Source organism: Taudactylus pleione, unplaced genomic scaffold (genome assembly GCF_031769625.1).
Source record: "Taudactylus pleione unplaced genomic scaffold, aTauple2 ptg000428l, whole genome shotgun sequence".
Classification (NCBI taxonomy): Eukaryota; Metazoa; Chordata; class Amphibia; order Anura; family Myobatrachidae; genus Taudactylus; species Taudactylus pleione.
The window spans coordinates 981,843-1,005,546 of record NW_028284830.1 but is presented as its reverse complement, the minus strand read 5'-3'; the positions used below and the strand labels follow the sequence as shown (position 1 = coordinate 1,005,546).

The following is a 23,704-nucleotide window of genomic DNA, read 5'->3' as shown; positions in this document are numbered from 1 at the left end:
AGGCCATAGACACACAGGCAGGCAGTGTTATACATTACTATGATGGGAGGACATAGACACACAGGCAGGCAGTGTTATACATTACTATGATGGGAGGACATAGACACACAGGCAGGCAGTGTTATACATTACTATGATGGGAGGCCATAGAGACACAGGCAGGCAGTGTTATATATTACTATGATTACTATGATGGGAGGCCATAGAGACACAGGCAGAGGCAGTGTTATATATTACTATGATGGGAAGCCATAGAGACACAGGCAGGCAGTGTTATACATTACTATGATTACTATGATGGGAGGCCATAGAGACACAGGCAGGCAGTGTTCTATATTACTATGATGGGAAGCCATAGAGACACAGGCAGGCAGTGTTATACATTACTATGATGGGAGGCCATAGACACACAGGCAGGCAGTGTTATACATTACTATGATGGGAAGCCATAGAGATACAGGCAGGCAGTGTTCTACATTACTATGATTACTATGATGTGAGAGGCCATAGAGACACAGGCAGGCAGTGTTATATATTACTATGATGGGAGGCCATAGAGACACAGGCAGGCAGTGTTATATATTACTATGATTACTATGATGGGAGGCCATAGAGACACAGGCAGGCAGTGTTATACATTAGTATGATGGGAGGCCATAGAGACACAGGCAGGCAGTGTTATATATTACTATGATGGGAGGCCATAGAGACACAGGCAGGCAGTGTTATACATTACTATGATGAGAAGCCATAGAGACACAGGCAGGCAGTGTTATACATCACATTGCCATAGAAACACAGGCAGGTAATGTTATACATTAATATGATGGGAGGCCATAGAGACACAGGCAGGCAGTGTTATATATTACTATGATGGGAGGCCATAGAGACACAGGCAGGCAGTGTTATACATTACTATGATGGGAAGCCATAGAGACACAGGTAGGCATTACTATGATGGGAGGCCATAGAGATCCAGGCCACGGTGTTATAAATTAATATGATGCGCAAAGCAACTGAACCGAGCCCACTTCAAAGGGGGACAATATCCCGCCCCGCCGCCCCCCCCCCAGCAACTGACCCGGGCCCCTCCAACCAGCCCATGTAAACAGTACCCCCCTACCCCCCTGGCACCACTGGTTGTAAGTGAGGGAAGGAAAAGCATGAGATCATAGAGGGCCCTGCTCGTGAGAGCTTACAGTCTAATTGAGGTTTGTCACAGAATCAAATAAGATCTGTGACCTATTCATCTGAGAAACTCTTTTGAATATCAGTGCACTATTTCATGTAGTTCTGATCTTATGTAAGATTTTGAACTCTTGAGTTACGACATTTTGAATAATAAAGGGTATGTGTACGTGCTTTGGAATTTGTAAGGAAGGAATGCTAGGAAAGGAATCTGTTTTGTACCTCCTTATATTTAAAATGTTGAAATCTTATCCTGTTCAAACATGTGCAGGATAAGATGTCACTGACCGTCTTTACCAATGCAAGCATCGCCATTTATTGCATGTGTATTTACCACCATTGTCGTGCTGGTGTGGCTTTTCTGCTGTATCAAGGATTGTTGTACCTGTTGAAATACAATTAATTTTCATGCTTTAATGGATTTTTTCTTTTTTCCATCTTGTATTCGACCTCTTGGCCTGATTCAGACCCGCTCACAAGCGCAAAGCGCTCGCAAGCGGGTTGATGGTGGCCGAGTGCACGCGCGTGAGCCCCGGAGCGAGCGCAAAAAGCTCTCGCTCTGTGGCTCACTACAAAAGGGGAGGCTGTCGATGTTGATCGACAGCTCGCCCCATTTTGTAGGCGTGGCGGGGGGGTGGCTTCACAAACGGAGGCACTCCCATGCGAACTCCTGCCGTTTGTGGGCGGCCCCACTGACATCACCAGTGATGTCAGTGGGAGAGCTTTCCGCTCTATTAGAGCCAGAAGCTCTCTGGGGCTTGCGCCACGAGACCCTACCACAAGGGTCTCGTCGCAAGCCCGATGGTCGTGATGGTCTTGACCATCGCAACCATCATCCTGGACGCTCGCAATAGCTGTGGGTGGTCACCCACAGCTATGCGAGCGGCCAGGAGGCCGCTCCGAAAAAAAAAAAAAAAAAAGCTCTTTCAGAGCGTCCAGCTCTGAATCAGGGCCCCTGTATGCTACTCCATAGGCTTTGTGTGTGCTGCTTAATTAATCTCTGAGATATATAGATATAGATACAGTATATATAAATATAATAACATTGTTATTTCATTCGTCACAAAGTGCATATGAACTTACTTTTTTTTTTTCTTCCCGTTTTGCTACTTTTCAGGATCCCAACCCATTCCTAAACTCCACCTTAGAGGTCGATGCCCTTATCAGGAGCTCTACACCACCACCTTACAAAGAGCAGACACGACTGGGAAACTCCATCCGCAGCCTCCCGAGCTTACACTACCCCCCGGACATTGTGCCCTTCGATGAAGTTCTCAGGGACGTCATGCCTGTAAAACCCATGCACCTCTCAACTGAGGTGGACACCGTGTCGTGCCATGGAGCTCAGTTCTTGGAGATCAAAAGCACGGAACGAAGAGGTTAGAAGTGGGAACTTTAGGCCATAAAACCCCATTGCTGGACACAACCACACCGCTTACAACCAAGGTGGAGAGCCCAGAATTCCACCGTTGTAGTATCCGCTCCTCAGAATATACATGTTGCGTCTTCAGTGCACTGTTCTGCAAGTGCGACTGGTGTTTATTATTTGGAGTTTGCATGTTCTGTTATTTGTTTTAACATCCACATTTTCCTTTTATAGAGATGGAGAAGCAACTTAAGATTGAGAATCTCTTTGTGACGTGGCAGCAGAGATCGGCACAGTCTAATATGCCAATCAGTGTAAGTCGGGCTCCATCTACCAACGCTTTTAGAACCTTCGGCTTAGATCTGTTAAGCTCTTCCCATTTTTCCACCCTCTATCTAACCCATCTCCAGGCACAATATTGCTTCAGTCACTTACTTCAATTTACTTCCGCAGGCTGCAGACTTAGACACCCTGAAACAGTCTGCCCGGCTGGTTCATTACTGCGCCACCCCTCTGCTGTTCGATCCATCGTTCCAAGCGCAAGTCCACAGTGACCAGTGCAGGAGCGAGGGCAAGGTATTCTGATCTCATTCAAGGTAGGCGACCTGTGGTTCCTCCCAGCTGCTGTGGAACTACAAGACCAAGCATGCACATGCTGGGGCTGCTAGTATCACAGTACCTGGAGAGCCGTAGCTTGCCGACCCCCTGCATTATGCTGCATGTCATTGTTGCGCCAGCTTTGCGGAGGTCTGATTTTTTTTTTTACACAAAGTAATGTCTTTACCCAGAAACGACATCAGTCCAATGACTCAGGTGCGTCCGGCAGGGATCGCAGTTACAGCTGCGACTCGAACGATATGCCGCTCAGCAAAGCAAAGGAGGAGCCGTGGCTGCAGGAGCTATGCACGGCGTTTATGCAGCAATACATCCAGTACCTGCAGAGCACCGGCTTTATCCTGGTACAGCTTCGCCCTGCCTCTCCCATCCGCAGGTGAGTGCACATTCCAGACACAAGGGTATGAGGTATTGCTGAGTAAACTTCACATGTCCAGCTCATCACCGTTTGATGCCTTAAAGCAGGCCTGGCCAATCTGTGGCTCTCCAGCTGTTGTGAAACTACAAGTCCCAGCATGCCTTGCCAGAGTTTTAGCATTCCCTAATAGCAAAACTGTGGCAAGGCATGCTGGGACTTGTAGTTTCACAACAGCTGGAGAGCCACAGGTTGGCCAGGCCTGCCTTAAAGGGTCCGAAATCACTTCTACAGATGTGTCCTGTCTTACTGTTGCTTCAGTTGCTGCAAATAAGCCCGACTTGCGTGCCTGGTGCCGTGTGAGTCGGCCGTGCCGAGCAACGACTTGCTCAAAATGTGTCTTATTTGCATGATTAAAACATATAGAAGCAACAAAAGTATCCTCTAGCTATTCAATATTGCTAGCGTACTCTGGTCAATGGGGTGTGCGACTTTTATACCTCTGCATGCGACTGAGTCTGAATTTGTTTAAAAAGGGCCCAGTTGCGAGCGGCCGCGGCTTTTCATCACGCCAAGTTCCGTTGTGCTTTATCTGTGACTTTGTACGTGTTATACCGATTAATTTGCGGTTAAAGCGCAGCCTATTGTCTCTGGTACGATGTGACGTCTTTTCACTGCGGCTGCGATACGATGAAGACACAAAGTTTAAAGAAAAATACGGTGCGCAACTTCTCCCAGAGCAATCTCTGTTGCACCATATGGTGTACGGAGAATAGACAAGAAATATCATGGTGGATTAGCTTAAGGCACCTTTGTACATGCTTCTATAACATCCACTTGCTAGAACCACTTAACAAGGTAGTTACTTTTCATATGGATGTTCTTTATCACAAGCACCTCAGAAGAAAAAGTCAGCCTTCATGTGTAGATAGCAAACAACGAGGACACTTATCCCCTTCCCACTGACTTGAAAAAGTCTTTCCAAAAGCCATATAATTTAACTTTCCAAATAGGTGGTCTACAATTTCTCCACTTCATGGATATAGCGAAATGTCAGAGGTTAGTTTGCCTATTAAAGGTAAGTCGCCTGGGTGAGGATCCAACTGTGCAAGGCATTCTCAAAGACATCAAAGGTGATTAATCAAGTCCTTCCAGGTAACCACACCTACGCGTTTCGCCAATGTGTCTTTATCAAGTTGATGGGTCTGGAATAAGACAACTGGAGGGGTTTTGTATACTATGTTTGTATTATCGGCTGTGAAACTGCAGCTCTGCATTGCCCCTCTCTGCACGGTTTTCCCACCACCTTCTCTTTTGATATTTGTAGCACGGCGCGGATTAGACCTGTGACCTCATTGGCTCCAGAGAACAGAACCTCCAAGCCCAAAAGTGAGGGTAGCCCTAAGGTGAGTCCGGAGTACACCATGAGTGTGATCATTAACTGGGAGGCCAGATAACCGGGCATAATTTTCTTACAGAAGATTTAAGTTTTTCTCTTGAGTAACATTGCATATCACAGGGCCTTAGCGGGTATTGTTGTCTCTGTATGAGGCGCACACCTAGCAAGCAGACTCTGCCCACTAATGTGATTTCTGTTACCGTTTTCCATAGTCCATACAGCAAGTACGGACGGCACTCAGAGGCTACATGGATACCTTGCACCTGGTGCCCTCCTTTTTTACCTCTCCTTGCCGGGAAAGGAAATAGATATATGCAGCAATAGGCAGCACTCCCGGCAGCTTCACAATCAAGACCGTACACTAGTCATTAAACATATCGAAGTTTCGGAACCCTTGTATTAGTTCTTTCCTCAGGATACAAAATACATAATAGAACAGTCTTACCTTATAAATGCTCTCACCCTGTGATCAGCACGCCGGAGCCCCTCCGGGAAGACGGCAGCTGTGACGTCATATTGTTAGTGAAACACCCACCACCATTAAAACTTACAAGTACGGATTCCTGCAGGGACCAAACTAAAAAGAAAGGCAAACATAAGGAACACACAATTAGATCAGTCCCAAAGCATTTTGGCATATGGTTTATCTATCTAGCAAATGACTGCCTAAGCTGCAAAAAACAGCCTAATAATAGTAGGATATCCACTATTCAGGCAAACATCATATATGATCAATGATAAATGGAGTATATGTGTCTATAAAAAAAAATTGTAAGTTAAATTGTTCATTTAGACCGGTAGGTGACATAGTGCCTAGCCTGTAAATCCATTTAGTTTCTCGTCTTAGAAGTTCCTTAGATCGGTCACCATCCCGATTATTGGGGGGGGGGGAGGCATAATCGGGGTCCCGTGATGTGGGTTGCAGGCTTAAATGCATTGATCAATCCATGAACCAAACCACATTATTTATATATTATTGTGAGTGATTTAACAATGGTGAGTGTTGAGTTTTCTGTTTTTATTTATTTAATTATTTAAGCAATGTGGTCTTCTCTCTCTGTCTCTCTCTGTCTCTGTCTCCCATATCCAAAGTGCTTGGGACCAGGGGTGATTTGGATATCGGAATATTCCGTATTTTGGAATAATTGCATACCATATTGAAATGTCTCAGGAATAGGGCCCAAATCTAAACACAGAATGCATTTATGATTCATATACACCTTATACACAGCCTGAAGATAATTTTATACAATATTTTCAATAATTTTGTGGCTCAAACAAAGTTTGTGTATATACATGAAATTCATTTATATGTCATATACACCTTATACACACAGCCTATAGGTCATTTTAGACTTTATTTTTAATAATTTTGTGCCTTAAACAAAGTTTGTGTACATTGAACCATCAAAAATCAAAGGTTTCATTATCTTAGTCATGCTAAAAATATTCCGTATTTCGGAATATTTGGATATGGGAGACTCAACCTGTGTGTGTATGTGTGTATATATATATATATATATATATATCTATTCTACAATTTCTCTATGTCCACGTGCTTCTGCCCTATTCTGCATGTTTATAGTGCACAGCATTTTGTTATTCTAATTCCTTTGTGAGGACGACCCCCTGTATGTTAGCCAATCTATAAGGAAATTATGTCTTCATTCAGGGACAATTTAAAGTGTAATATAGACACTGAAATCAACCTGCTGTACAAATTACAGAAAAACTAATTGAATTACATAATCTCTAAAAATAAAGGTACACAACTGCTCAGTGAGATTTTATTATTCGTGGATCCCGCAGGATTAGGAGGAAGGCTTATTTGTCCCAGTGATGCATACTGTACATCACATAGCATCTAAAGCAGATTTAATTATATATATATGTATATACAGTATAATTATGAACTACATGTAATGTCACAATCATTAGAGCAAACCAGTTTAAATGAAGGACAATAGAAAATAATTTATACTATTATATTACATATTACAAAGAATGTGTTTTATGGACTGTTTTATATTTTGCAGAGTACAATTTCTACAGTTACCACTTACCACCTGCAGAGGGCGCTGCCTGGAGGAATCGTGCTAATGGAACTCTCCTTCCAGGTGGTTGGGCTGGGGGTGTGTCCGGAAATATAGGGATGCCCAGCACAGTTCATTAGGAATTTATTTTACACTTTTGAAAAAAAAACGATCATTCATCTATCAAACATTAATCAGTTACCCTCCACCATTAAACCCTCTTCCATCATTATCAATCCACGATCGTCATCATTCTCCATTATCTCTCTCATCCTTATAAAATCACCTACCCTGTGTACACGCCTATGACTGGGAATGCTGGGTATAGAGAAGGGGTTCTCTCAGATTTGTGATGATTTGTATCTCTGTCCCTTAGGGATGCTATTTTTGCGTGAAGCAATACGCTCTGGAATGTTCCCGCATACCAATGGGCCAGTCTGTCAACTCACAGGTACCTCTTCACTGTCCCTACGTTACATGCACACCATACATCATGTCTTAATTTTTCATCCAATTTTAAACCGTACATTTAAAGCAAATCTGTCACCACAAATTAACAATTCTTGACTTATTTCTAGGGCTCCCACCTTTGTGAAAGACTAAAACATTCACATACCAGTGACCTCACTGAGAATGTAGCCTATCCATTCATTAGTAACTAGTGACATCACTGAGAATGCAGCCTATCCATTCATTAGTAACCAGTGATATCACTGAGAATGCAGCTATCCATATACTAGGAAAAAGTTAGATCACTGAGAATGCAGCCTATCCATTCACTAGGAACCAGTGACATCACTGAGAATGCAGCCTATCCATACACTAGGAACCAGTGACATCACTGAGAATGCAGCCTATCCATACACTAGGAACCAGTGACATCACTGAAAATGCAGCCTATCCATATACTAGGAACCAGTGACATTACTGAGAATGCAGCCTATCCATTCACTAGGAACCAGTGACATCACTGAGAATGCAGCCTATCCATTTGCTAAGAAAAGTGACATCACTGAGAATGCAGCCTATCCATACACTAGGAACCAGTGACATTACTGAGAATGCAGCCTATCCATACACTAGGAACCAGTGACATTACTGAGAATGCAGCCTATCCATATACTAGGAAAAAGTGACATCACTGAGAATGCAGCCTATCCATTTGCTAAGAAAAGTGACATCACTGAGAATGCAGCCTATCCATTCTCTAGGAACCAGTGACATCACTGAGAATGCAGCCTATCCATTTGCTAAGAAAAGTGACATCACTGAGAATGCAGCCTATCCATTCTCTAGGAACCAGTGACATCACTGAGAATGCAGCCTATCCATTCTCTAGGAACCAGTGACATCACTTAGTTTCCAGAGACTGATCTCTAGTATCAGGTATAGGTCTGGTGCAAATGGCAACTTTCGCAATCGCATGAATAGGGGCGTCGCAGCCAACTGTGAATACTGATGGAGATCCGCGTTATTCCCCATGCTCGCAATGCAGCCGAATTGATTGCAAATCTAAATCTATCTCTGTTCAGTTATCCATCTACTACAGTAGATACATTTATTCATTTACTTTTGGCTGAATGATGTCATTAAAACCTGCAAGAAACATGGCCAATACCCAGACCAGCCCTGGTCACTGCATTAAAGTGAGGGAATGGTGGGGCCTTGTGACAGTGGGTGATTGAGGACCCCTACTGGGTCATCGGATTCATCTGTCCTGCCACAGTGTAAAGTTGCAGAGAGATCCGTGTGTAACGGCGAGGGACAGAGATGTTTATGCATCGGCACTAACGGCTGTTGTCACCGGCGTGACACACAGATGCCGTGATCACGGTTAATTGGCCCTGTTGATTATCACTGGGTGAGAGGATACCTGCTGTAGGGATTTATTATCTCTCTGCAATTAATGTAACAAGCTCATTTGTTTTGCCGTTTTTTTTCAGTACAGTATATGCAGATTCCAGTGTATAAAATAATAGTGTCTCTGGAACTGTGCCACAAAAGATATCTGTGTATCCTGAATGCAGTTCAGCAAAAACCCTGAATTATATGTTGAGAAATTAAATATAATTTTTGGAATTCACAGTTTCTGTTGGCAGCTTAATTCATTAGGGAGTAGAGATGATATCACTTGGGATATGAATAGGATTCTCGTGAATATTGTCAGCTCATGCAATTATTTCCATTGTATTATCGCACACACACATTCTGTAGCGCTATACAGAGAATATCTGGTGACTCACATCAGTCCCTGCCCCAGTGGAGCTTACACTTTATGGGGTATACTAGTATGCCCGTGGCGAACATTTCGCCGATTTGAACCCAGAACATACGTACGGAAAATGCTTTGCTAGATCATATGTTAATACGACAGGTTCGGGTAATAAAAAATGTGCGTGAAACGTAACCGGCTAAGCCACGCCCTTATGGTTTTGGGGGATTTTTTTTATAGTAATATTTTGGCAATTTGTAAGTGCGATAATATATTTGACCATGGACTCTGAAGCAAAATTGCCCGTTTACAGGGGGTAATGCAAGCTGAGCCCCTATAGATACAAATGATAATGCACTGTTACTCCGCCTCACCGTCTCCCGCCAATCAGAGGCTGCCGGCAGCTCTCGTGGAAAGCAGAGATAAGAAGCATTGCTTTTGAGGCGCAAACCCGGTACTGATTGGATGGGACTTGCGAGCCTGGAATGGACGTGTTGGAGAAAGTAGGTGAGGGAAGAGTGCCCCCTACGGCAGTAGTCTCACGTGTTGTGCCGCCCGCGCGCCCTCCCTCATTATGTAATGGCTACGTCATGCAGACAGACGGCCAATCAGGAGCCAAAGTGGGCAGAATGTAAATTGTCCACACATGGCTAGGGCGCTGGGTCCATGTCAGAGCACAGACCGCCAGCAGTGCGTGATAACAGCAGTCAGCGGCGGTCACTCTTATCCCGCTTTCCCGGGGTCACTGTGCCGGCTCTGTGTTCTGGTAGTTTTCCTGAGATTTTAAGCTTAGCAATATCAAAGCATTTATTATGAATTTGGTCGATTTTTAAAAAATGTTTTTTTATTTCATAAAATCTTATACAGTTGGATTCCAAATTCTGTAATTTATTGCTGATTGATATCCGTCGCAGAAGAATCACATGAATATTTTAATTAGTTTTTGAGATATTCAAAGAGCATTCCAGACAAAGGGACTAAGCAAATCATTTATATATATATATATATATATATATATGTGTATGTGTATATATATATATATATATAATATAGCAATCAATCAGATTCTACTTAACGTTTTTCTAGAACCATCTAGAAGATAATAGGTAGAATCTGATTGGCTGCTAAGGGCAACATTTCCACTTATAAAAACCCGCACTTTAGTAAATACAGGCCTATGTTCCCTATAACGTGAGCACACATACACACTCGGGTTAATTATTTTTTTTGTCAGGAGCCAGTGTACCTTGCAGTATGGTTTTGGAATGCGGGAGGAAATCCATAGTTCGTGCTTTGGTTAGAAATTGAACTCAGGGCAGTAATGCTAACCACTGCAGCAACCGATCTAAAACAAAATGGCTTCCTCCATGTTATGTTGCACACAGGGTATACATTCTGGTCCTTTAAGCGTGGATATTTATTCCAGTCGAACCGTTCTATAAGAGCACATTTCCCTTTTCAGCTGGGGTGACGCATAAGACTCCGGTTTCTCACAGCTGGAAGGATTTCAACGTCATTCGTGTATTTAGCGCAATGTCATGTCCACGGCATCACAGGCGGGCGTACGGCCTTTTATAAAGTAGTGTTATTGTCTTGCTCCTCATTTGCGGATATTTATGTTGTATTTAGCCAACGATTGTCATTTTTACAAAGTAACGTGCCGGGTGACGTCACAGGTGATTGTGGCTTATTTGAAGACAAACTACAACCCTTTTATAGACCAAGGCCCTCATTCAGAGCCACTCGCTAGCGGCAGTATGCTCATTCCGAGCGATGTTCGCACATCTGCGCATGCGTACGGTTTTTAGTACGCATGCGCGAACCAGTCAGTGCGGCCGAAAATCATTTGTACGCAATATAGCGAGTGCCTGCTATTTTGAGTGACAGAATGAGGCGTATGTGGGTGGTAACGGGGGAAGGTGCTTGAAAACGGGGAGTGGAGATCCGTTCGCAGGCGTGCTTAAAGGTCAAAACGGGCGTTTTATGGGTGTGCATAATTAATATAGCAGCGTCAATGACCACGTCACTTGGTTTTTTTTAACTCAGAACTGCTTGCAAAATAGCGGTTGAAAAAACCAACCACAAGAATAGCGAGCAGTTCATATCCTGTTCGATGTACTCGATTAATCTAATAAATAGCGGACATGACGTATGGTGCGAGCGGCTAGGGGGCGTTTCTATCAAATAAACGAGCGTATGTTTTGCTCGCTCGTTCAGACTTAGAGGTGTGAACAGACTGCAATGTGCGAACGGATCATTTGCATAGCCACCCCTTGTTTTTGAACGAACGAACGCAAATAGCGAACGGCTCTGAATGAGGGCCCAAGTTCCAATAGTGACAGTAAAACAAAGGTGTAAATAATAAGCCAGTAAATCCGCAGAATGGAAGAGATTTCACAATTGTCTGCTTTTATATATGACATTAAGTTGTTTCTGCAAAAATATTTATATGCTGCAATGATTATTGTAAAGATTATGGTACAAAACAATATCGGTAAGTAAAGAGGTATATATAATATATAACTTTGGATGTGTTACAAGTTTTAAAAGGCAAGAAAGCAGAGGAGACAAACATTCATATATAGCATTTAGCTAAAGTGCATCATTCCTCATTTGGAAAGATCTGGCTTAGACGGCACATTAAGCAATGGCGGATTCCACAACGTAATGCCCGCTTCCTTAGCTTGCACCCGATGGAAGAAAATGAGCATTTTTGTCTGTTTACGTAGCGTAACCCTGCGGCAATTTTCACCATTGCGGCGTAAAACAACACATTAGTAATGTTGCACACGTCTAGGTCCATCCAAGAGGATCATCACCGTATAGACTGTTTGAAATAAAAACTGGCAAATCTTCATAATGTCTATGAATATTATTTTGGTGAAGTGGTAGAGAAAGATATTACAGAGGTCAAGGTATTGGCATGGTGCTGAGATTGGTGCCACCATTATGACTGAGGCTGTATCTCATACACTATATTGTTGTTGTGCAGACACAAGGATGATGTTGAAATTGAGGAGAGCGTGATTATTAAGTCATTTGTGTCCTGCTGGTTGGTGACTGTTATACCCATGGTCTCCTTTTTGATATTGTGGTCAATAGAGCTTTGTGCCAGGTTTTGTGCAATTCACTGGGCCCCCCCCCAGGTTCCCATGTACCCCTTTAATGGTCTCTGTTTTCTTTTACTTCCAAGAGCTTGTGTTTATGACTAAACCGTTGATTGACATCTCAGCTAGTGGATGGACCCTATAGAGGAGACATAACTTGTGACAGCTTTAAATACATTACTTTATCTGTCTACTCCTTTCCCTATCTACGCTCGAGGTCTGTTTGTGTTACCGCAGTCCATAAGGCGGGTTGAATATGCATCAGGTAGTCCCGGCTTAGAGAAGAGTGTTAGCAGTGTGTCTAGCCGTCTAGCTGTAGTGCTTCCTCCCGTGTACATGTGTCCTATCCTCTTTCATCAGGGCACACACTCCATCCGAAATCATTACAGGAGTACCACTGAAAGTGCTTCCGAGTCTGCGGTACGTCCCTTGCCCTCCCTGGGTCCTTTCTCCTGTGCTTGGTGGTCTACTGTACGCTTACGTCAATTTTATCGTAGTCTCCATGTCTTGCCCATCATTATCCTTGTTTGTCGCCAAGTAATGAGCACCCCCCCCCCCGTCTTTGTCTGATACTGTATAATTGTGCCTTCTGAGTTTCATATCACGTTCTGCAATTTGCAGATTGATGTCACTGTCTCCTTCTAATCCTGCCGGCACCATCCTACTTCTCGTCAGTCTATTGTCTGCTCTCTTTTCATGTGTGTTCCAGCCCTGTCATTCTTTTCTTATTCCCCCAGTAATGTCACATTAACAATTCATTGTATCACTCAGCGGTTCACACTCAAGATCTTTTGCTTCTTTGACTGTCTGTATTGCTTAAATTCCCCCCCACCCCCATTTCAGGTGATAATTGGGCTTCCCCAGTGCTGGTGTTCAGATGAATTTATGAGACTCAATTTGTGCTTTAAGTGATCACTGTGGTGCTGGGCTTTTAGCGCGTTTGGTTGCTGGGCAGTTTTGAAATAGGTGCACATGGTACAAAAGAGAAGGATTTTTGGAGCAGTTGCTGCTTGGCAAAGGAGATCGGGAGAGTGGCGCAGAAGCTGGTGTCCTTGGCAGATGAGCTGGTGTTAGATTGGTACATGGGTGAATTGGTCAGCTAGCAATCTCTTTTCTAAAGCCACAGGGAATGCTGGCCTATATTGGTGATGGTGGTTTTGTGGATTTCTGCACATATATAGGTGGCTATTTGGAGCACGGTCAGGTTGGACGTAACTGACTTGATACCACTGCGGCCTTTATATTTTGCAAGCTGAAACTATGAACATGAGGATACGGTCTATCCATGCACTAAGGGCTAGTGATGTCACTGATGATGGCTGGATTATCATGTTTATCGTCTCACTTGAATGGCTGCCCCTGTTGTGTAAAGGTGATGGGTACACTGATTCTGTTCTCTGTAAATTCAATGGCCCTTTCGCCAGGCAGGCAAGCCTCCCGGGCATTCAGTTTCTGATTACATTACTCCAAAATCTCCCCTCTTTCTGCAGTTGTCCATGCTCTTCACAGAGGAGTGCGACAAGGTCCGGGACCTAATGCACGTCCATTCCTTCAGCTACGACTTCCACCTCCGAGTCCTACACCAGTATCTGCTAGGTTCCAGCATGTCCTTACGCCAGGGTTATGACCTTTCAAGCTTCCTGCAGCTCTTCATCTCTCAGCACCCTGATATTCCCAAGTATGGGCGCAACCACGTGTATCAGGGAATGCTAACCGTTCCCACTGAGATCATCGCTGCTCATCAGCTGTATAACTACATAGCGGATCATGCAAGCACCTATCACATGAAGCCTTTGCGGATGGTTCGCCCCCCTCTTCTCGGGAGTAACGGAAAGAAGAGCGTCGCTGGGGAGCAAAATGAGTATGGCTTGGTCTCCATCTGGAACAGGTGAGAGGGGACCAATCAAGTCCCAAGTTGTCTGGCCAGTTTTCTATGGGGGGTGCACCTCAATATGTTCTAGCATAATCTAACGTGCATTCAACTAGTTCAAAACAATAACCTGCAGTTTGCCCCCAGTGGTGGAGAGGTTGCAGACACTTGCACAGAAGCCAATAGGTGTGAGGGTGTTATTCTATGATTTAGAACTCCTAAAAGCAAAGTGTTTTGGGACCCAATGCCCTACTTTCTGCTGCTAACGTATAAATGACTATAGTTGTATGCAGGAATACCATATCATATCTTATTATCTTCTGTAATGAAATGGTAAACAGGAAATGTATTAAAAGTCTGTTAATATTGTGCTGGATAATGGGTTATTCAGACATTATTCAGGTCCTGGATAAAAATGTGAAGAACCCCTGTAACAGTTAGTCAGCGACCACCTGTGAACTAAATCTTCGCTGCACAGCAGTTAGTTTAACACGAAAAAAGAGGGTTTGATCTGTGCCAGTGAGCACTCCTGAAGGGACCCAAATAGCAGCCGGAAGTGAGGCCCGATCAACAGATGTCCGAGGTAAGGAAGGATATTCCGGCACAGGTTGACCTTTAGGTAGAACTAAAGGATAGCCTGGTAATATATTCTGGTCTTCACTAGCATATGCCTCATAGTAGGACCCAGAAGATAAAATAAAAATAATATAGTGTATTCTGTATGGCAAAACCAGTCCTATTTAATGGGTGCACTTTCAGTGGGGCAGAGGACAGTGTCACACCGATGTACGCCGGTGGTTGTGAAAACAGGAGACCGCTCAGAACCTTTGTGGTATGTATACTCCATTTGTCACCGATTCATCCCAACAGAGAGTAGTACGGCAAAATAGTGCACACTCTGTATGAGGTAAAATGGTATCCCTTTAACTCAGGGGTGGGGACCTTTTTCTGCCGAGGGCCATTTTGATATATAAAACCATATTTGCCGGCCTGTGTAGGCCACGCTCCCTCCGTGTGATGTCACACGGGGCGGGGCCACAATAGCCGGTGATTACAGCAATGCCCGGAGCATCCTGATGATGCTCCGGGGAGCTGTAAGGGCAGCAGCATGACCAACTGAAGCGTCCTAAGGACGCTTCAGGCGGCACTGCTGCATAGATTCTGGCTGCAGGGTGCCATTCTAGGCACCCTACTAGCCAGATGAGGCTAGCAGAAAAAAAAGCTCTGAAGGTCAGACCAAATGATTCCTGGGGCCTTATACGGCCCCCGGGCCTGAGGTTCCCCATCCCTGCTTTAACTGATGAAATTGCACATTGAACATTTTCTATACAGATGTCCGTCTGTCATTGTTATTTTACCAAATTGTTGGCTAAAATTTAAAGTACAAGGTGGATAAAATAACAATAAAATACACAAAATAAAATAATAAAGAATATTAAAATATAGAATTCAACAACTTCTCCACTAAACTAAAAACCACGTGTTTCCAAGACCTCTGACTTACCTGATGATTTTCTAGTGAAGACCAGAATATGTAATCAAGATGACCTTCAGTCCCACTTTGGGGAGCATCCTGAGCCCGGATTGCCTTTCCTTATTCCATAGTCCGACACAGACCAGGGGTAAACTGAATACATTTTCTAAAAAAGAAAAGTGGTGGGGCTGTTACCCACAGCAAGTAATCAGATTGTAGCTATTATGTATGCTGTAGAAAATGATAGCTAGAATCTGGTTGCTAAGGGCAACACCTCCACGTTCCCTTTTTGAGAAGTTTTAGTAAATCTAGACAATAGGTCGGTGTAGTAAATCTACTCCCAGGAGTATACTCATCTAAGACGGCCCAAATAGAATTTGTGCAAATTAAGGATTTCTCTGTCAACGTCCTTTCGTTTTACCATTTCATAACTTGTATCTGGCAGCTCGGGTTCGTACAAGGACTCGGAGGGCGCCCGACACCACGACGACTTTGACGTCTCACTGTTGGTATGCCACAATGCCGTGCCGTTTGAGGAGCAGACCGAGCAGGAGAGGCACTTCCTGAGGTAAAAGCTGTATGGAATCGCCTCTCAAGTACAAATAACTTTTCTTTTAGGTCGCTAAAACTCCTCACCCAAATCCTGGTTCTTATGAAAGCCTATACAAACCAAAGTTCCAATGAGCTCTATTTGAGTATAAAAGTGGTATATTTGCCATTTACACTTCCATGTGCCAGGTGATTTCCCTTGATTTGCTTTACATGGGACAACATTCCACAGACTTAGAGGCCTATTTATCAAGGCTATTTTTCATATAATTATGCAGAAACCGGAGTTTCTGCATCATTTTATGTATCCCCCACTATGTACCAACAGCCTACAAATCTGCAAAAGGTCAATTAGCGCAGCAGACCGCAGTCCCCATGATTATGGTCTTATCCCTATGTACCAAACTCCGAAAAGTGAAGCTTATGATCCATAATCTTCACTTTTCGGAGTTTGGTACATAGGGATAAGACCATAATTTTATGAAAAATAGCCTTGATGAATAAGCTTACGGGTTCCTCTCCCGCAACCGCTGTCCGGCTCCGTAAGCGGACACCGTGCGCATACGCAGTGTTAGATTTTCTGGAAGAGTCTTTAAAAAATGTGAAAGATTCCATTGTTGTGGCCAGAATGGAACTTACAGGGACAGTTGTTCTCAGTACCGCTGTCCCTTGGCACTGCCGCAATATTTAATATATTGGCTCCTCACAGGCCTATTTATCAAAATGCAGTAATTAGGATGATTTCGATAATTGCTTTGATAAAAACAAAAAATCACTAATCGATGCAATCTATCAAGAAATTATCATAGGGACAGCAAAGCAATATGGTACTTTGTCGCCACACAAAGTGTAACTACCATACTTTTCTTCCTTTATTCTTTTTTGGTAGACTTCGCTTCCATGTCATTATGACGAGCCAGCGCGAGCTATTTCCACGTCTCACCGCTGATATGCGGCGCTTCAAAAAACCACCAAAGCTTCAGAGGGATGCGCAGGACCTGGACGGAGACCCAGAGCTTGACAAGTGCCAGAGAGCGGAAATAGAGAACCAGGAAGACGTCCTAGAGGGAGAGCCAGGCAGGAATGTTTCCGAGAGCCTCTATAATCCACATCTGTTCCCGCTGCTGGGTACAGAAGTGAGCGCCGCTAAAAGGCAACTGATGGAGATGGTTCAGCTCGCAAAGTGTCACTGCCGCAGAGATAACCTATGGAAACGCCTTTATCTCCTGGAGCCACTCTCCTCCGATAAGCTGCGACTGGGCAAGCTCAGCTCCAGCGAACTAAAGGAACTACTCGATGCCGTGCACGGGAGGAGCGTGGCAGAGATTGACCCGCAGCTGGTAAGATGGGCGCAAGGCAGCAGCACAAAACATAATGAGTTGGAATACACAGAGGTTTAAGTGTTTTTTTTTTTTAAATATAAAATATATATATATATATATATATATATATATATATATATATATATTATAATATATAATATTTAGCGGTTTCTTGTCTACAGTTCTCATGATGTTGAGAAGTGGCTAATTGGCTGCGCTGATTCGACCACACTTGTGATAAATGGTTTGAAACATGTAATTGTATATATTGTAAAATAATACTTTTAATTAAACAGTTGCATAATAAGTATAAAAAACCTAAATAGTACATGTACATATCGTACAGTGAGGTAGATTAATGAACATACACGAAGATATATGACAATAGGGAAAAAGGGAATGAGGAAATAAACACAGAAAAAAAGTCCAAAATAAAGTCAATAAATATATTCAGTTTCCCCGATTATATTATAACCAGGCTGAAAGTTAGAACTGTATCCTTTTATAGAGATACTTTGTTTCTTAGCAATATTGTGGCTGAGCAACATATTCTATTTGTTGCTATAAATGAATATTAGCAACTTGGAGTTAGCTCACCCAATTCAGTCGTGTTGGCTGCGTCTATGTTCTCCCGTTGTGCTGAGTGACGTGACAGCCTGCAGAATACGAAATGGGAACACCGGGGTTCACGTGTAAGTAGTGGTGTGTTTGATGTAGTTCATATCCAGGCGGTCGGGAATGGCGGCGTTCAGAATCCCGGGGGCCAGCATCCAGACTGTAAGTAATGGAGCTAGGGGGAGGGTTAGGAATAGGGTTAGGGGCTAGACACTAGGGGGAGGGTTAGGTTTAGGGGTAGGATACTTACCAGCAGGTGTCAGTATCCTAACCCTGTCAGAATGCCGGTGTGAAGATTTTGACAGCCAGGATCCTCAGTGTTGGCATTTCATACCCAATACGGGCATAAACACGATCAGTGGCGCCGGGATTTAGAACCCGATAAAGTAGCTGTCATTATGAATTTATAGTGTTACATAGAAAACAACATTCGTACTTTATGCATCGCTTGTGCTTCATTCTTCCAGTTATCCCATCTGGTTTGGTTCGGTATGTAGGAACCCCGTAGTGTAGAATATGGAGCAGACTGGTACATTGGCCTGGGCATGTGGTGGAGCAAAACTGAGAATATATAGCCAGACACATTTTGTGTTTTCACTGGCTATTAAGCAATATATAGAGAACTATTTATGTTGGAGTGGGCTAAATAATGGTAAAGCATACATAAAATGCAGTAAAAGCCTCCTCCAAATAGTAAAACGCGTCACTGTTCTAAAATAGTAATGCTTGCACGACATTGCCTATATGTTTTATTTGGCCAAAGATGCACTCACAAGTGTAATAGCACAGTTACTACCGACATAGAGCCCCATTTCCATTGTGTACAGAGCCGTTTCACTCCAGTTCGGTACTGCAGGTTGACACTCACTATGTTCACAGTTAACATGTCGACATGACCATGCCAGCGCCGGGGATCCCAACAAGGGTGTAATGCTACTCTCGGGATTCTGGCATCGGCATCGCCATGTCGACGTACACACATTGGACATAGTGAGTATCGACTTCCTAACAGCATCGCGTTTCACTCCTATTAAATACCATCAGTGCAGTACATGGCGGAACAATGCTTTCATGGTGTAGTAATTGGGTAGCATGAGGGATGACTTGCCCTTGAGCTGATCTTTGTTTCTTTGGAGAAAAGTTGGGCTCTGAAGTATTGTGTGCACCTCCAATCACCCCTGTAGTGCATGGTATACAATGTTTCATCCCTGGCACTGTGCTGCCTCCTCTGGCATTGTATCATTTGCCTTTTAGAGTTGCCAATATGTGCTAACATGAGGATAGAGGCGGAATGTGAGGTCCTAGTGAGACGTGTGACTGTTCTCCCTGCTTTCTTTGTGACTGACTTTCATACAGGATTTCCTCCTCTCAATGAGTGTTCAGTGGTATCAGAGCCTTATCAAAGTCCTGCTGAGCCGGTTTCCCCAGAGCTGCCGACACTTCCACAGCGCAGACAGCAGCACCCAGTACCTGGTGAGTGGAGTCTGATTCCTATACCATAGGCTAATGATGGCCTTATTGTCCTTGTCACACGATTTGTTAAACTGAAGTCACGGCAAATTGTAACCTATACAGGGTAGTGTTATAATACACAAGAGATGTGATAACTGCATAATCGGAGAGTTCTGATGTCATCACTTTACAGGACACCTGTCTACTTTTTTGATCAACCCTCCTGGAGATCATAGGGGTAGTGTCAAGTACAGGGGTGGGGGGAGGGTGTGATGCGATTCACATCATCAGGGCCCCTTCCCTGCTGCGTAACAAGAAGGGACAAGGATGGGGCCATGATGATGCCAACCATAGCATCCTATTGTAGGGGCGGGGCCAAGATGACCCAAAACGCGGCATCACGTTCCTGCCCATTTAACTAGGGAAATGGGTAGTATGCAGGAGGGTGCTTTGTTCTTCATGGAACCCAGGAGGGTCCCAGACACTTATGATTCTCCTTGAAATTCTGGGTGAGTAGGCAAGAATGCTTTAGGGGTCTATTTACTAAGCCGTGTTAGGAGACAAAGTGATAAGAAAGTGATAAGGTGCCAGCCAATCAGCTCCCAACTGTCATTTTTCAAACACAGCCTGTGAGGTGACAGTTAGGATCTGATTGGCTGGCACCTTATCACTTTTCACTCTATCTCCTAACACTGCTTAGTAAATAGACCCTTTAGTGTTGATTTGGACATTTTATGTATTATTCCTAATTATGATCCTATTGCTGCAAAGTCAGCTGAGCGATCTGTCACGTGTATAAAGGCACTTGGCGTGTGGCTTTCTGGTCTATATGGTCACATTATATTATCCAGTATATATTACATTATCCCATATACAAGGGCTGATTGAAAAATAATGAGACTGATCTTTTTATTCAGAATCAGATGACTCCACAGGTTCTGGACATTTTTCTTGTTCAAAGTAGCGTCCTTTAGATTTTAATACATTTTATGCAGCGTTTCAACAACGATTCGCAGACGTGCAGGAGACGGTTCTGTGACATCACTGTCAGTGTTACAGCTGTGACATTTTTCACTTCATCATCTGTTGAGAACTTCTTTCCGTGCAGTTGTTTTCTCAGGGTTGGGAATGCCCAGAACTCACAAGGTGCTAAGTCCTGGCTATATGGAGGGTGTTCCAGTGCTGTCCCATTAATTTCAGTCAGTGCTGCCAATGTAACAGCAGCAACATGTGGTCGGGCATTGTCTTGGAGCAAAAACCACTGTTTCTTCAGCAATTGTGGCCTTTTCTTCCTCATGGCTCCACGCAAATTTGTTTCCAGACGTTTGCATAGTAGTCACCATTAATTGTCTGTCCACGGGGAACTCAATGCTGTAAGGATCATACCGTGCGCATCAAAGAACAGCAGAAGGATGACTTTACATGCCGAAGGAATCGCACAGAATTTTTTGGGCGGAGGCGAATTCGCGTGTTTCCATACACCGGACTGCTGTTTGGATTCCTTATCATAATGACGAATCCACAATTCGTCACACGTCACTATCGATGTCAGGAAATCGGATATCCACTCCAACGGTGTTCTTGCACGATTCAGTCTCATTACTTTTCAATCAGCCCTCGTATGTATTAGTTCTAATTTTATGTGTATTAAACTATATGGACATAACACATGGACCAAGTAGGGCCGTAGGGAGGGGTGCGCGACCGAATTAAGGCCGTGGTGAAAGCATAGTTGCTGCCCCGATAGTGCCTGTTTCCATTTTGCAGGGTCTGATAGAAAGGCTCCTGCTACATTTGTATGTGTCTTATACCAATCTTCCTGTTACTGGCGCTTGTTCTGTGATGTCCTGTACGTGGGGAGCAGAGGGGGCATATACTACGGAGCAAGGACCACATTTTTTTTTTCCATTTAGCAGCTTCCGATCCTATGTTATTTTTTTATAATGTCAGAAAAACACAATGCAATAATTACATTTTTTTTTTTTTATAATAGAGTACATTTAAAGTGAGGGAGCGATTATACTTTAATAGGCATAAAATAACAGAATTTTTACATAAACAGAAAAAAGTGTATAAATAAGGTCCTTGTCTGAGTTTTCACATCTGAATTTTATACAGCAGACCTGGCGCGTTTCAGAGAGCATTAACCCTTGCAGAGAAGCTGGAACGTTTATTCAGCAGACACATTAATAGGAATAATTGTCAGAATATGTTATCAGCTGGGAATATTTATTTAAAAGTGCATGAGCAAAGCGGACTGTAATTTATATAGGAAAAAAAATAGGCTAAAAAGTCTAACTGTACTTTATTAATTTACTTTTTTTTTTTTTATTTAAAATGAAGGTGGTTCTCAATCAGAAATTCACGGATTGCTTTGTACTGGTTTTTCTAGATACACATTCTGCTAAAACGGTATGTTGAATTTTGTATTAACTTACTATTTCTGTGACTGTTGCCGTGAGATGCAGGCCTATTATATTTGGAATATTAGGGATCATTGAGCCATTCTAAAACCATACGTGGCCCCGACCCTCACCTCTTTGTGACTTTAATTCTTCTCTCTTCCCTCTTGTGTTTGAGGTGGCTTCAGCGGGAAAATACGTACTCGGCATAATTAACGATTTGGGGTTTTCTTTGTATATGAAAATGTCACGTTTAATCTTTTGTGTGCACGAGCCACAAAAATACATTAAACAGAGCTGCCAGCGTCTAAACTCTATCGTATTAGAGGAAATCAAAGCCCACATTGTAGTCACGGCTGTGACTTCTTATGCAGAATAAATTTATCTTCAAAAGATGAAAATTTCAAAAATATGTCTCTCTTTGGATCTGCAGAATATGTTCCACATAAACCTTTGAGGATTACAAATTAATCCTGGGCTGAAACTGCGTGCGTTAGCCATTTGTCAACAACACAGTCAACTATTGCTAAATTGTCAGTATAAATGATTTATAAAAAAAAAAAAAAATGTTGGTAAAAAAAAAATATATATATATAGTAAAAAAAAAATAAAAAAAAAATAGTAAGCATTTTTGGCATTAAAGTTAGTTAACTGTTTAATTTACGGTTCTATACGGCTAATGGGAGAGAGAGACAATGATGAGGTTCTCAGAATCTTATTATATAGTTACCCTTTCCCCAGAACTGCAATGTCTGTAGTCGCTGATGGCCGTTAATGTCTCTTAATGTGGGCACAGCATGAGGGCCTGTATGTAACTGACACTGCTAATTGCAATTTGCCTTCGTGTCTGTTAATTAAGCATCCTTCCCCTGCTGTTCTTATTGCAGAGTACGAAGGGGGGCATCTTTTTTTTTTTTTCTCCATGCTTGTTGCCGGTTGCGCGTTTAGTCTAGCAAGTCCACAGGATTTCAAGAGAGTGTAGCTTATGTTCAAACAATCGGCTTTTTTTTCCAACTGCATTGGTGGCCTCGAGATGGAGGTTTAACATCCACAAAGAGACGCAGCATTATAAGAAAAACACAGAAAGTGACACTGTGGGGTTCCAGTATCTACAACCTCACAACAGTGGATCAGAGTCAGCAGCCTGAGTCTGGTACTTTTGACACTGGAAAATGCTACGTGTTGGCAGCACCTAATGTAAAACAAGTCTGCCTACATTGGTAAAGTACCAAGGAGTGGGGGCACTGAATACTTATGCTATGCGGAGTGTTACAGTTTTTACTGTTACATCAATCTTCCCTTTGCTTGTAGTCATAAGGTCACTAGCTATCAGAAGAGTGAGAGATGTAACTAGTAGGTATCAGAGTAGGGGGCATTTTGTACTCCGTGTCTGTTCGCATTGCGGGGGTAAATAAAAGCTCACATTGACACATCAGATATTTTACTGGGAATACAAAATGTTGACACAGTCTAAAGGGTTGTGGTTCGGGTTTGCTCAGACATACTCCCCTCTAGAATGGTCGACATGACTCCTTTCAATATTCACAGTGTCGTCATTTGAAATGATGACCCTCTCTATCTTTAAGGTCAACATTCAGAATGTCGACACAGTCTTAAAGGGTTTGGCTGTGGTTCGGCTCAGGCATACTCCCCTCCAGAATGGTCGACATGACTCCTTTCAGCATTCACAGTGTCATTTCATATGATGACCCTCTCTATCTTTAAGGTCAACATTCAGAATGTCG

The 23,704-nt window shown here is 43.2% G+C and overlaps 1 protein-coding gene across 5 annotated transcripts in view; it reads left to right on the top strand.

The window, feature by feature from the left end:
- SZT2 (SZT2 subunit of KICSTOR complex) overlaps positions 1–23,704 on the top strand; it is a 187,260-nt gene that overhangs the window by 162,715 nt on the left and 841 nt on the right. For 3 of the 5 annotated variants that reach the window (XM_088447301.1, XM_088447302.1, XM_088447304.1), the window contains 13 exons: positions 2,306–2,567; positions 2,789–2,868; positions 3,008–3,130; positions 3,343–3,545; positions 4,852–4,930; positions 6,960–7,040; positions 7,333–7,407; positions 12,636–12,695; positions 13,766–14,163; positions 16,065–16,187; positions 17,058–17,508; positions 19,462–19,578; positions 21,901–21,969. In XM_088447301.1, the coding sequence (XP_088303427.1) occupies positions 2,306–2,567; positions 2,789–2,868; positions 3,008–3,130; positions 3,343–3,545; positions 4,852–4,930; positions 6,960–7,040; positions 7,333–7,407; positions 12,636–12,695; positions 13,766–14,163; positions 16,065–16,187; positions 17,058–17,508; positions 19,462–19,578; positions 21,901–21,969 (2,121 nt within the window). The remainder of the gene's footprint in view (positions 1–2,305; positions 2,568–2,788; positions 2,869–3,007; positions 3,131–3,342; positions 3,546–4,851; positions 4,931–6,959; positions 7,041–7,332; positions 7,408–12,635; positions 12,696–13,765; positions 14,164–16,064; positions 16,188–17,057; positions 17,509–19,461; positions 19,579–21,900; positions 21,970–23,704) is intronic. The other 2 variants (XM_088447303.1, XM_088447305.1) reach the window with 1 other exon arrangement.